Source organism: Petaurus breviceps, unplaced genomic scaffold, assembly GCF_028583685.1.
Source record: "Petaurus breviceps papuanus isolate PSGF00001 unplaced genomic scaffold, PetGlider_PUasm1.0 186, whole genome shotgun sequence".
Lineage (NCBI taxonomy): Eukaryota > Metazoa > Chordata > Mammalia > Diprotodontia > Petauridae > Petaurus > Petaurus breviceps.
The window spans coordinates 8,898,768-8,912,867 of record NW_027185798.1 but is presented as its reverse complement, the minus strand read 5'-3'; the positions used below and the strand labels follow the sequence as shown (position 1 = coordinate 8,912,867).

Here is a 14,100-nt window from a genome sequence, read left to right as displayed (position 1 = left end):
GATGAAAAATGCTGATTGAACAGATTGGATATCGGATATATATATGCTTATCTGAGACAGATGGCTAAAGTGGACAAATTGGGTCTAGAATTAAGAAGGACAGTGGGCTGGACTGCCTTTAGGAAATTACAAAGCTCCTTTAATGACAACTCCCCCCCCCTCCCCACACACAACTTGCCCATAAACAAAGATATCTTTTAAATATCAATATCCTACTGCTATAGAGCTGTGGTATGAGCAGGCTGTAACATATAACTTACTGAGGAGCTTCAAAGTCTAAGCGTAAGGAAAAATGTCACTAGGGAAAAGTCTGATTAGGAACAGAAGGTGGGCCAAGCTCCCTACTGATAAACCTGGTGATATCAGGACAAAATCCAGCATGGTAAATGAACCCCATTATGGACTACCGAAGGATACTTGGCAGCCACATTCTAGGAAGGTACATTCAAATCAACGAGGTCACAACTGAATAATTCTCAAGACTATCTGGCATTTATTAAAAGACAGAAAAGCAAATCAGTATGAAGAATAACAAATACTACCTACCTCCAGAACTCAGGATTCAATAAGCCCAAGAATATAAGCTGCTTGGGAAAAACTGGAAAACAATTTGGCAGATGCTAGGTTTTAAGCTAACATCTTATGCCATATACCTCAATAAGTTCAAAATGGGTATGATATATGCCCAAGAGAAAGCCAGACCAGAAAAATTAGAATGAGATCTGGAACCTTTTATGGCTATAGCTTGGGGGTTACAGAAGAGGATGGATTCTTGATCAAACAAAGGATAAAGGTAATCATGGAAGAGAAACTAGATTAATTTTATTCCATAAAGTTGAAAAGTATTTTCGCAAACAAAATTAATGCAATTGGGGTATGAGCTATCAGCGAGGAAAGCTTTGCCTCCCATTTCTCTGATAAGGGTATCGCATCCCATGCAAGCAGGAAAATAACCGATATAAGACTATTGGATAGAAAAGTGGCCAAAGGATATTAAGCAAAAGCTTTCAAAAGTATCGCAAACTGCTCCATGGCAAATAAGAAATGTCTGGGAAAGATGTCTGTGAACTGGGGCAGGATGGATGAGCAGACGCGGTGGCACAGCGAGTAAGAGCGCCGGCCCGGGAGTCAGGAGGACCCTGGGATAGGGGCGGCCTCAGACACTTCACACCCACACAAAAAAACTGCCCATGTAACCTTGGCCAACTTACCTAGCCTCAACTGCTTAAACAAGAAAGAATGAGCAGAACCAGTAGAATTTATACCAATTTATTATGTCAGTAAGAACTTACACTATAACACTGAAAAGACTTAAGAACTCTGACCAATGAAATGATCAGTCATGATCCCAGAGCACTGATGAAGAATACCAACCACTTCCTGACAGGGAGGCAATGGATTAAAATATTAAAAATGAGACATTTTGGGACACAGACAAAATTGTGATTTGTTCTGCTGAACTAAGTAAATTTTCACAATAGCTTTGTTTTTCTTTTTTGGGGGAGGACCAAAACAGAGGTGAGAAAAAAAAAAGTGTAAAAACCAAAAGGACAAAAGCAAAATTAAAAAACAAGGTTTCTCCTCACATTCAGAAAACTGGCAAAGATGGCAAAATATGAAATTATTTTACATTGTAGAATGACAGGCACACCAATACATTGCTGTGTATCTGGGATTTGCCCCCAACATTTTGGGAGAGCAATTTGGAATTTTACTCTTAAAAAGTGGGCTACACTATGCCCAAAGGGCAAACTGTGTATACCTTTGATCCAGTAATACTAGGTCTGTATCCAAGAGATCATAAAAAAGGGAAAAGGACCCACACGTACAAAAATATTTATAGCAACTCTTTTTGTGGTGGTAAAGAATTGGAAATCAAGGGGATGCCCATCAATTGGGGAATGGCTGAACAATTGTGGTACATGAATGTAATGGAATACCATTATGCTATAAGAAATGAGGAGCAGATGGACTTCACAATAACTGATGCTGAGTGAGGGGAGCAGAACCAGGAGAACATTGTACACAATTACAGACACAATATATCTGTGATGACTGACTTTGATAGACTGGACTTCCCTCAGCAATGCAAGGCTATAAGATAACTCCAAAGGACTCATGATAGAAAAGGCTATCCACATCCAGAGAAAGAATTACGGAGTCTGAGTGCAGATTGAAGCCAAATACTTGCTCTCTCTCTTTTTCATTTTGTTTTATTTCTTCTTCCTCGTTATTCATTACATTGATTATAATTCTTTACAACTTAACTAATGTTTAATGTGAAGGTATATGTAGAACCCATATTGGATTGCATGCTGCCCTGAGAAGGGAGGGGAGAGGGTGGAAGAGAAAATCTGGAGCTCAAAAACTTGTGGAACTGACTGTTGTAAACTAATAGTAAATAATTTTTTTTTAAATTGGTAGTATATGAATGTAATAGAAGACTATTATGCTTTAAGAAATGAGCAGCAGGCAGATTTCAGAAAAACCTGGAAAGACTTATATGAATTGATGTTGAGTGAAGTGAGCAGAACCAGGAGAATATTGTACACAGTAACAGCAACATTGTGTGATGAGCAAATTTGACAGACTTAGCTCTTCTGAGTGATGCAATGATCTTAAGACAATTCCAAAAGACTCATGACGGAAAATGCCGTCCACATCCAGGGAAAGAACTCTGCAGTCTGAATGCAGAGCAGAGCAGATTATTTTCTCTCTCCTGTCTTTCTTATGGTTCTTCCCTTTTGTTCTGATTCTTCTTTCACAACACGACTAATGAGGAAATGTTTATTATAAGTGTACATGTATTATTAGCCTCTATCTGACTGCATGCCATCTTGACAAGGGAGGAAAATTTAGAACTAAAAATCTTATAAAAGTGAATGTTGAAAACTAAAAATAAATTTTTTAAAAAGTGGCTAAAATGTCCATACTCTTGGATCCAAAATTTCCACTGCTAGACATATACCTTAAAGAAGTTAAATAAAACTCCCATATATACCAAAATATTAAGAGCAGTCTTTTTGTGGTAACAAAGAAAGAAACAAATGTCTCATTAACTGGTAAATGGAATGTTGTAGTACACAAAAATAACAGAATATTACTATGCTATAAGAATGATGACTATTAAGAATTCAAAGCACAGGAAAACATTTGTATGAATCAATGTCAGACCTAAAAACAAAAAGCAATGGCTACAATGTAATTTCAAAGGAGAAAAAAAAATGAAACTGGATGCCAAGTAATTATATGACCATGCTTAATTCTGGAGACTGAGGAAAAGACACCTCCCTCCCTTATTTGCAGGGTGGGGGAGAAAGGGGAGGGAATACTGTCTAAATATTATATTTAGCATCCAATATGGCTGATGCATTGGCTAGTTTCACTGAGATGACCCCCAGATTCTTTCATCATCATTTGTCATAAGGGAAGGCTTTCTGGATAGGGATATAGTTAAAAATGAAGACATCAAAGAGATTAGTGAAATTTCTTTAAAAAAAAAAAAAAGAAGTACTTTGAGGACATGGATTGTCAATGTTTTTATTCCCTGCAGTTAGCACAGTTTCTTGTGCATAACCGGTAGTTAATAAACATTTACTGAATTTAAGTGTTGGATGTATCAGTTTGCTATCAATTCACTACAAATGAGGGAAGAGAATGAGCGTTTATTTAGCACCTAGTATGTGCAAGACACTTTATAAATATTATTTCCATTTGATTCTCACAACCACCTTGGGAAGTAGGTGTTTTTATTTTATCTATTTTTCAATTGGGAGAACTGAGGCAGAGGGGTTAGGTGATCCAGCTAACATGTGAACTCAGCTCTTCCTGACTCCAGGCTTAGTGCTCTAGCCCCTCTGCCCCACTGCCACATAAGCTAAAGGGAGAGTCAGTCAGATCCTCCCACAGAGTATGCCTTGCTAGATGTTTAAGGAAAATACCAGTGATAGCTAGCATTTATATGGCCTTTGGGTTTGCACAACACTTTATATGTATTCATTCATTTTCTCCTCACAATAACCCTGTGTGGCCAGCACTAGTTCATTATGTATAAATAAAACCAGTTTCAAGCAGTGACCCCTGGAGATCTCTTCCCACCTTTCTCATCTTTCTTAAGAATGCTGTAGAGGAGATTGAGCTGGGAGAGGTGGATTAATTCTATTTCAGAATATTGCATGCAAGCACATCCCCCATGGAGAATTGGAATCTACCTCCCCCCAAACATTGTCATTTTGAACTTTATTCAGCCCTTACAAAACATTCAACAAGAAAACTTATCTTTTGTAGGATGAATAAAGTATTACTTTCAGATACCTGTAAGATGTTATTGAGATTAAGAATAATTTAAAAGCATTATTGAACTCATAACAGTTTTCTGTCATTTACTTCACATAACTACATAGCATCTACTAAGAAAGTCTACAGACTAAGAGACATGCAGGACTCAAAGTCATTGCCCAAAAGGACAAAAACAAGGAGTTCCCAAAAGAGCGGTAAACTACTGACAAACACATAAAAGAATGCTCTGAATCACTAATAAGAGATATGCAAATCAAAACGGCCCAGATGTTTCACCCCACACCCAGCAAATGGGCAAAAAATGACAAAAGATAAGAAATTAACAAGGAGAGTAGGGAGAAGATTGGCACAGTAACACATGGTTAGTTGAGCTATGAATCAGTGCAACCATTCTGGAAAGCAATTTGGAATTATGAAAATAAAGTGACTGAAACATCCAATCCCTTTTGACCTAGTAGATTCCAGTAATAACATTTGTTTAGCCATTTTCCTATTGATGAGAGCTATTTCCCTATCTACTCTATTTCCACAAAAACTGCTACTATAAATATTTTGTTTTATATGGGGCTTTCTTTTCATCAATAATCCCCTTGGGGTGTTAGCTTTATACCCCTATGATGTGATTGCTATTAAGAAATGAACATGATGAATTACAGAGACGTGCGGAAAGATTTGAGATCTGATACAAAATGAAATGAGCAAAGCCAAGAAACAAATTGTTTTTTGCAACATTACAAAAACAAGCATAGCCCCTAAAAAGAGACAAGAAGATACTCCCACCCCACACCTTTGCAAAAGTGGAAAATGTACACAGGAATGGAATATTTTCAAACTTTTTGGACACAATGATTGGGTATGTTGCTCCTGGCTTTCTGGTTTTTCTTTTAAATAATATTAAATGGATTATAATTGTTTACATGGCTAATATAAAATATTATGGTAATTACAGTTATATGGAATGGCTCTTTGAGAAAGGAGGAGATACTGGGAGAAATTTTGGTGATAAGAATTTTTTTTTTTAACTACCTATTTTAAAAGATGGTCTGCAGAATCTGACATTATAAAAGGGAGTTTTTAGGAGTCAGTGAGTAGGTTAAGCTCACCTTATCTACTGTAAACAGCTACTGAAAATATTCAATAGTACAAGCAATCATAAATCTATCTGGGGTAACACAAAGTACATGACAGATGGTTCATTTAGACCTCATCATTGCCATGAGGCAGGCATTGGAAATCAAACCCCCTTTAGAGACTGAAGCTCAGGCACACCAGGTAAACGATTTTACCAAAAAGATCAAACTAGTAACAGATACTCCCGACTTCCAAATTCAGTGTGTGACTATAGCAAGCACATACTTCTATTTTAGCTGGGCATTACCTCTGTACATTAGCATGTGATTGGAAACTCAGCTCGAATTATTCCAGAGTAGTCGGAATTTATATATTTTGGAATTTACAGGGCTTAAAAAAAGTCTGGTTGAAACTTAACCAAAGAAGAGTAGAAAATCAGAACATAAATGTACATATCACACAAGATTTTTATGATACACAGTAGAAGCAAAACTATAAACTAAGACAATACTTTCCCCTGCCTTGATCAATCAATAAACATTTAAGTACCTACTATGTGCCAGGGACCATGTTAGGTCTTATGGATAAAAAAAATAATCCTTGCCCTCAGGAAATTATTCCACTGGGGCACAACCAACACACATCAATATGTACAAAATAAAAGTTAACTGTGGGAAGAAGGCACTAGAACACGGGATCTGAGGAGGAGACAAGAGATATGGAAAGGTATTGCATCTCTATTGTTTCAATAATCTCTGAAAAATGTCCTCTCAAGTACTTAATTTTCCTCATCTGCAAAATAAGAGCAATATTCCTCTAAGGATGTTTAAATGTGGCTATAAAAACATTTTATAAATAGGGACTGTTATATGAATATTTAACAACAACAATAAAGTTTTTACAGGTGTGACCAAGTAATGCTTACAGTTACACTGCTAATGAAGGCCATGACTGGGGCCTGGAGCCAAATAAATCAGACAGCACATGAGTTCCCTTACAAGTTTGGACGGTTCAATCCAGGCAGTCAGTCTGAACTAGATGCTCCAGAGCATCCCCTCCCCTCCCACCACCCTTTTACCCCCAGTAAAAGCTGCGAATACTGATGCTTTTAACAAATGCCACCTTCTTGATCTGTAAAATGGGGGGCTTTGATCAAATGCCCTGAGGTCCCTTCCTAGTCTAGATCTAGGAGTAATGAACAGAAAGGAGTCAATACCACCTCCTAGTTTCCTCCCAGTTTCCAGAGATCCAGGGGTCACACCAAAAACATTAACTTCTAAAAAAAACCAAGTCATCCTTCATGATTCAAAAATCCGTTTATTGAGGCCCCTGTGCTAGGAGCAGTCCCCTCCCACAAGGACTTAGCCCAGCTGGTAAAGCAAAACACACAAAAAGGTGCCAACAGAAAGCTATGTGATGAGCAGCATCAAGTCTAAGTCTAAGAGGAGTCCAAGATCTAATGTAGGAAGTCAGACCTCAGACATGTTTGTTATGGGGAAAGGAAGCTTGAAAGAGGTAAAGGATTAAGCCTCGCTAGGGCTCTACTGGGTAGAACAGGAAATAATATGAGGGCAGTCCAAGAAGACAGTGTAGAGCCTTCGACTTGAGAGTGTAGATTTAGGAATCAGGTTTTTGTAGGTGGGAGACCCAAGATGAAGGAGGGAGGTTAAAAAAAAAAATCACTAATAATTTATTAACACTCAAGTAAAGTTTCTCCTCGAGTTTTCTAATCGAGAGCATAAAAAAGCATCACCTCAAAATGTCTAATACTGTGAGAACCAAATGTAACAAAATGCCGATTTCGGTGATAAAATATACAACGCAAACAACAAAATAAGTGACATTCTTCAATAATCTGACGGAGTTCCTCAAGAAAATAAACCTTTTATTCACTGGCTCGTAACCCAAGAGCAGGAGTTCTTAACCTGAACTTTTTACAAATATGTTGTTGATAAGTATTATCAAACCAAACTTTCTAGAAAATTTTGTTTTACAAAAATGTTGCTAAGTTCCATTTCATATACATAGCTTCCTTTGTAATCCTGCATATTTCATGCACTTGACATGATTCTGAGAAGGGGTCCATAAGCTTCACCAGCTGATGCCACAGGACTCCAGGACACAAAAGGAGTTGAAAGCCCTTGATTTAGAGGTACAGTCCCATTATGGCTGCTCTATCATCTAAAAAGTCTGATTAGCCCTCATTTGTCCATAGCACTATGTATAAATTTAACTATGGGAGGTTCCTGGCTCCCTGCAAGTATCCAAACTAGGCTTGAGTTTTGTATTTAATATGCACCTCTTTGTTTTAGATGTCTCCTAGAAAGCAGGCACCATCCATTTACCTTGGGATTGGATCTAGAGCCTGTAACAGTATTGTTACACAGTAGGGGTTTAATAAATGTTTCTAGAGTAAACTGATATTAATACAAAGAAAAATATACCACACGGAGAACTTGGTGATCAGATAATAAACAAGAATAATTACATTTTACACAAAGCCCAGAAAGTGTATAAGAGCCTCTAGTAAACGACAGAATTCTTAATAGGTTTGTGTTTAAGTTAAGGGAAGTTTTCCCTTTAAAAAAGACAAGATTCCTCAGAAATGTTAAGAATTTCTGGTCAAATTACCACACGTTAACAAAGTAAAATGATCCCAGGTTATCAACTACACAGAAAGCATAAAAAGCAAAATGAGCAAAAGACTATTTATGCAGAAATTCCAGGTCTTGAAAGTTATTGTCCTTAAAGTGTAATTGAATCATTTTGAGACTCAGATTATGAATTTCCATTCTATGACCTGTTTCTAAAATACCGCCCCCCTCCCATTGGGTGATTGTACAAAGAGAAAGGGATTCTCTTAAATGACCAGCTAAACAGAATAAAGTGAGTGTGGAAGTGTACTCGGTAGCCACCTGACACTTCCGGGCTTGCTTTTGTTCTTTACTAGTTAGACCTGTGAGCATGTAAGCATGGCAGTCCCATTTGCCCGTTCATTCAGGAGTTGAACTACATCCTCAAGTCCCTTCCAATACTAAGGGACTATAAATATTCTCTCACTTCAATCTAAGATGAACATCGGTAAAATTCTCTGACAAAGCAAGCAGCACCTGACTGTCCAGTGCCCATCAATTCCTAGGGCACTCTCCAGTGGTCCCTATTACTTCCTCCAGGACCAGATACCAAGCTCCCTGGTGCGTAAAGCCCTTCACAACCTGGCCCCCCCCCCTTTACTCTTCTGGTCTCCTTGTTGTTTCCTCAGAACTGATGCTCGGTCTCCTGACTCCAGGCCTACAATGACTTCCAGCTCCCCCACCTTCTTCTCCTTTCATATGCATTTTTGTTTGTACCTGATTGACAGGCTCTCTCCCCCATAAAACCCAGCTTTGGGAGCCAGGGACTGGTTTGTGTCCCCAGTGTTGAGCACAATGCGGGGCACATAAAGCGTTTAATAAATGCTTGCTGAATAACTGATAACTGGCTCGGCTCTCATTTTGCATCCCCACCTGAAAGGATCATCTTGAAGTTTTCTGAACCTCTGGGGATCCTTTTTATTCCCTATTTTATCCCACTTAACCTCCATCTACATCTACTTGAGTCAGTTCTGTCTAATGATAAGCTCCAAAGATGAAGTTGGGGATTTAGAAAATCTCAGGCAAGATGGAAATACCAAAACAACTTTTTTGGGGAATCTCAGATAAGTTTACAAATTCTAAGTATAAAACCTTAGCATTAAGGATTATTTTAAAAATATTTAGTATTCCCTGTAATGACACTTGTCTATTATTGAGTTAACTATAAGTTCCTTATTTCTCACTATCAAAAAAAGTCCCACCCAAGGCTTTAGTGTTACAGCAACAGACACTTGGTGACCGTGTGTGTGTGTGTGTGTGTGTGTGTGTGTGTGTGTGTGTGTGTGTGTGTAAGCGCGCGCACAAAGTGAGGGAAAGGCCAAAGAGAACCACTAACCACCTCAATATGTCAACTTCTAGTCCCACAGTTACATAAAGGAACCAACCAGCCAGTTCTGGACAGCAGGGCACCATACTATACCAATAATTCATCCCACTCAAGAGAGTGATTTGCTAACGTGGGGAGGTGGGGAACTTCAACCTCCAGCACCTACTTAAGCACATTTGGCAGGTTGTGGTTTAGGTTTTTACTTACAATTACAGATGCCAATTTATTTCTACCAGCTGACATACTGAACAACAATTGTAACCTTTGTCATTATTTCTTTGGAGCTAAAATTTTAAAAGCTTAAGACTCCACAATATTCCAAGTTTAACTTCCATTATATCCAAAGATTACTTCTAAATGCACTAAGCCTGAACCTGGCTGAGTTAAGCCTACACCTTGCAAGCTGCAGTTTTACCAGGCAATTTAACATTCCAGTAACCTCAGTTCCCATGACTCTAAATCCTCCACTCCATTTCTATTTTCAAGGCCAATATGCTGTGCTAATATTAAGCATCCATGGAGCTCTGGTCCTATAACAGTCTATTTATATAAATGTAGCATTCTTTACTAAACCCCACTCATCCCCAATAGAAAAAGAAACAAAGCTGATTTACCCAAGTCGCAAAATAGGCACTCAATTTTATATGTTGATTTATTTAGGAATTGGTTATCAATGTCCTGCAAAAAAACCAAATAAGTAGGACCCTCACTTCTCTTTTTCTGGCAGCTGGTCACTTTTTAGTGCTTTCCAAATTTCTTAATATTTCTCCTAAAAGGTGTACTGTAATAAGTAAATTTTAAAAAGATCCTAAACCTAAAAAAGAATAGATTGACAACAGCTCAGGTAAAGTGGGTGGGGGTGGGAGGATGGACAACAGGATGTCTATTACAGTTGCTCCACCCCATTCTTCCCCCCTTTTCAAGGGGAAAAAAAAAATGGGAGAAAGGGGGGTGTTACATTTTGGCACCGTGCAAATCTTAGAAAGAATGTAGTAAGCCTGACTCTACCTGGGTGATAATAAGGTCTCCAATTCCTCTGGATGAACTACACTCAGTTCAGGTTTCTCCCTTGCACTCAAGCACAAACTAAGCTCCACTGGGGCCAGGGAAATGGTTTTTCATCTTTGTATCTCAGCTCTTAGCAGAGTGCCTTGGCACACAGTAGGTACACAATTATATTCTCAATTATCCTAGTCCTTCATGCTCATACCATGGACACAGCACAAATAGGCAATGTAATACATACTCCCCAATCAACAACAGTTGTTATATACTATCAGACTAATTTTTCAACCATTCTGGAGACCAATATTCTCTTGGGATAAAATGTAAATTACTTGTACTTTATGAGTTCATTACATACTTTGTGTTTAGCTTTCTCTGAATCTTCCACCCCACCACCTTCAAGCCCTGGGCTACAGAAGTTTTAGGAAATTAATTCATAAGTCTCATTTAACTCTTTAGCTATGGAATCAATTTGTAACTCCATAGGGGTACATGTAATAAGGAGATGAGGATATTATAAAAAAGATGCATTCTAGACTTCAAATTAAGGCGGAAGAAATATACTACTCTACCCTCAAGCCTCATTTTTTCTGTCTCCACTAAGCAACTGAGCATCCTTTGAACTGACCAGCCGATTCCTGTCTGAAACAGAAATAATTGACACAACTCATTTAAAATAGCATTTTAAAGTAACTTTTTTGCTACAAGCTGCCAATCAACTAGTCTTTTCCAAACTATAAAACCACCTGAGATGCTTAAGAATGGTACTATTCTTAGACAGAAAGGGCAAATCTAAGAGTCCTCTCACAGAATGTCAGCTAGATCAAGCCACTCCTTTTACAGATGGGAAGGTGAGGCTTAGGGGGGTTAAGTGATTTGCCTACAGTCATAGTAAGGTAGAATCTGAGCCCAGCTCTTCCACCAAAGCTGTCAGCATCTTTCCACTTTAGGACTGGCACAGTAACTCAAAGAGGCTTTAAAGACCCATTTTATTCTAAGCTCAAGGAAAAACCTTGCTTCCTTCTACCACTTCGCACGCTATCACTGTAATTCTTACTGAATGATGTACAAAAAGCTGGTACCTGAAAAACTTGCCAAAAGCAAGAAGATTAATGGCACTCAAAGTGTAAATGTCATTCCGGAGGGTCCCGCTGGGACTCTAGCTACACAAGAATTTCTGCCTAATTAGCAGCGTCAGAATTCTTTCCTTCTGAGCCCTCCCCAGGCCGGCGCTTCAACAATGACAACTTCTCAGGAAACTGGGTGTCAATGTAACCCAGAAGACTCAAGAGCGGCCTGGGTGCCTACATTGGCTACTGTTACTATCGCCCAGCAAAGTAACTGATTCCTTTACAAAGGAAGAAAAGGTGCGTGCCCTTAAAAGAAACAACAACGTTCCTGCCCTAACTTGTAAAGACAGTTACGAAGTAACCCATAATTAAGCAACAAAACCCAGTGTGGTTTCCTCCACTTCACAGGTGACGTTTTTATTGGCCAGGGAACGGGGCCCTTTTTTTCCAAGACCCCCCCCCACTAGACTAAGGCGGGGAGGGCTTCGGGGCCTAGGCCCATTCAGGCCCCTCCCCCCGCCTCTGCCCGAGGACATGCTTGGGGATGTGCGGCTCCCCCAGCAGGAGACGGAAGGAAAGAGGCGGGGGGAGAAGCCGAGGAAACCACACTGGGTTTCCGCCCCCGCCCCCCCCGCGCTCCGCTCGCTCCCGGGGCCGGGCTGCGGCCTAACCGCCGGGCGGGCCGGGCCAGGCCGCGCGGCCTCCTCCGCTCCCGCGCCCTCCCGCCGGGCCGGCCTCCCTCCGCACACACGCCGCCCGCCGTGCCTCGCCTCGGCCCAGGCCCACAGCGCCTCCGCGGGCCGGGCGGGCGAGGGCCCGCCTCCTCCTTCGGCGCCGCCGCCGCCTCACCCTCTACCGCCGCCGAAGCTGCTGTAGGCCCGATCGTCGTAGGTGTCGAAGTCCGCCATTTGCCGTCTCCGCTCCGAGAGGAACCAGGGCGAGCGAGGAAGGACCCCGCAATATAACTCCCCCCCCGCCCCGCCCCGCGGCCGGGGCTGCCCGCCGCGCTGCCTGATCGCAAACCGTCCGTACGCACGCACGCAGGCGCCGCGGCGGCGGCAGCAGCAGCACGGGGCGCACGCACGCACGCACGCACGCACGCCCGCCCGCCGCGCCGCGCCGCCACGCCGCGCCCGCCGCCCTGCGGCTCTCCTGGGCTGGGCTGCGCTCGCGCCGACTCCCCCCTCCCTCCAGCCTCGGCGTTCCTCCCTCCTCCCCCCTCCCTTCTCCGCTCTGGCTCCTCGGGCGCTTCTGCGCCCCCCGCCCTGGCCCCATTGTTTGCTGGCCGGCCTCCGGCCGACAGCGCCCCCGCCTGCCCTGGGGGGCCTAGTGCGCCGCCCGCCGCCCGCCGCCCGCCTCGCGGCCTGGGCTGTCACTCACCGGGAGGAGCGGGCGGGAGCTGCGGCCGCGGCTTCGAATCCCCCCTCCCCCACCGGCCGGGCCTCGCTTCCCCGGCCTGGAAGAGTGAAGGGCGGCCCCGCCCTCCTCCCCGCCCCGGGGATCGGAGCATCTTAGGGAAACGTTACCCCGAGACCTCCGCCCTAGTGGGGGGCGGGGCGCGGCCTCGGATCCCCGCGGGCCGAGAGCCTTTAGTTGGCGCCTAATGTGCCGGCCCCCCCCCCCCCCCGGGACCCCCGAGGGCCGTCCTGCCCACCGCCCCCTTTGCGGATGAGGACACAAAGGCCAGAGGTCGTCCGGAAGCCACATTTGAACTCAAGTCCGGCTCTAAAGCCCGCTCCCTTTCCGGCCTGGCACGCGAGCCCGGGAGGGGGAGGGGAGCGCGCGGGTTTGGACCGAAAGGGGGAGAGAGCGGCGGGGCCGTGGGGGAGGGGCCCTGCATGCGGGGCGCTGAACAGTGTCAGTGTGCCGAGGTTAGCCCAAAGTGTCAGTCAGTGTGCCGAGGTTAGCCCAGAACTGCCAGCCTGCCGAGGTTACCCCCAAAGTGTCAGTGTGCCGAGGGTACTCCAAAAGTGTCAGTCAGTGTGCCGAGGTTACCCCCAAAGTGTCAGTCAGTGTGCCGAGGTTAGCCCAGAACTGCCAGCCTGCCGAGGTTACCCCCAAAGTGTCAGTGTGCCGAGGGTACTCCAAAAGTGCCAGCGTGCAGAGGTTAGCCCAAAACTGCCAGTGTGCCGAGGTTACCCCAAAAAAAGTCAGTGCAGGGAGGTTATCCCAAAAGTGTAGGTTACCAAAAAAATTGTCGATACAAAGATGTTATTAAGAAAGTGTTAGTACACGGATGTTACCAAAAAAAGTTTTAAGTTTATAAAATGTCAATACATAGATGGGTTTTTTGTGTTGTTGTTTTTGCTTTTTTGGAGGGCAATTGGGGTTAAGTGACTTGCCCAAGGTCACACAGCTAGTTTTTGTGTTAAGTGTCTGAGGCCAGATGGATTTGAACTCAGGTCCTCCTAGGGCAGGTGCTCTAGTCACTGGGTGTTATTTTTTTTTTAAACTGTCAATACACCAATTTTTGAGGAGACTGAATGATATCTAAAAAGCCCCCCATGGCTCTGGACCTTTCTTGTTCTCAGATTTCCTGACCAGCCTCCCTTTAGGGAGAAGGACTCCATCCTGATCCCGTGGGATCCCAGCTTAAAGGGACCTGAGGGAGACCACCCAGGCTTCTAAACCCAGGGAGAGCAAACTGAATTCAGCCCAAACCCTGAAATATCTGGCCCAAGTCACAGTTTACAAG

The 14,100-nt window shown here is 42.9% G+C and overlaps 1 protein-coding gene across 1 annotated transcript in view; it reads right to left on the bottom strand.

Annotated features, from left to right (window-relative positions):
* Positions 1-12,339, bottom strand: part of EIF4H (eukaryotic translation initiation factor 4H) — a 31,995-nt gene extending 19,656 nt beyond the window's left edge. Inside the window, exon 1 of the mRNA XM_069089498.1 lies at positions 12,255-12,339. Within this exon, the coding sequence (XP_068945599.1) occupies positions 12,255-12,313 (59 nt within the window). The 5' untranslated portion in view covers positions 12,314-12,339. The remainder of the gene's footprint in view (positions 1-12,254) is intronic.
* Between the last annotated feature and the right edge of the window lie 1,761 nt (positions 12,340-14,100).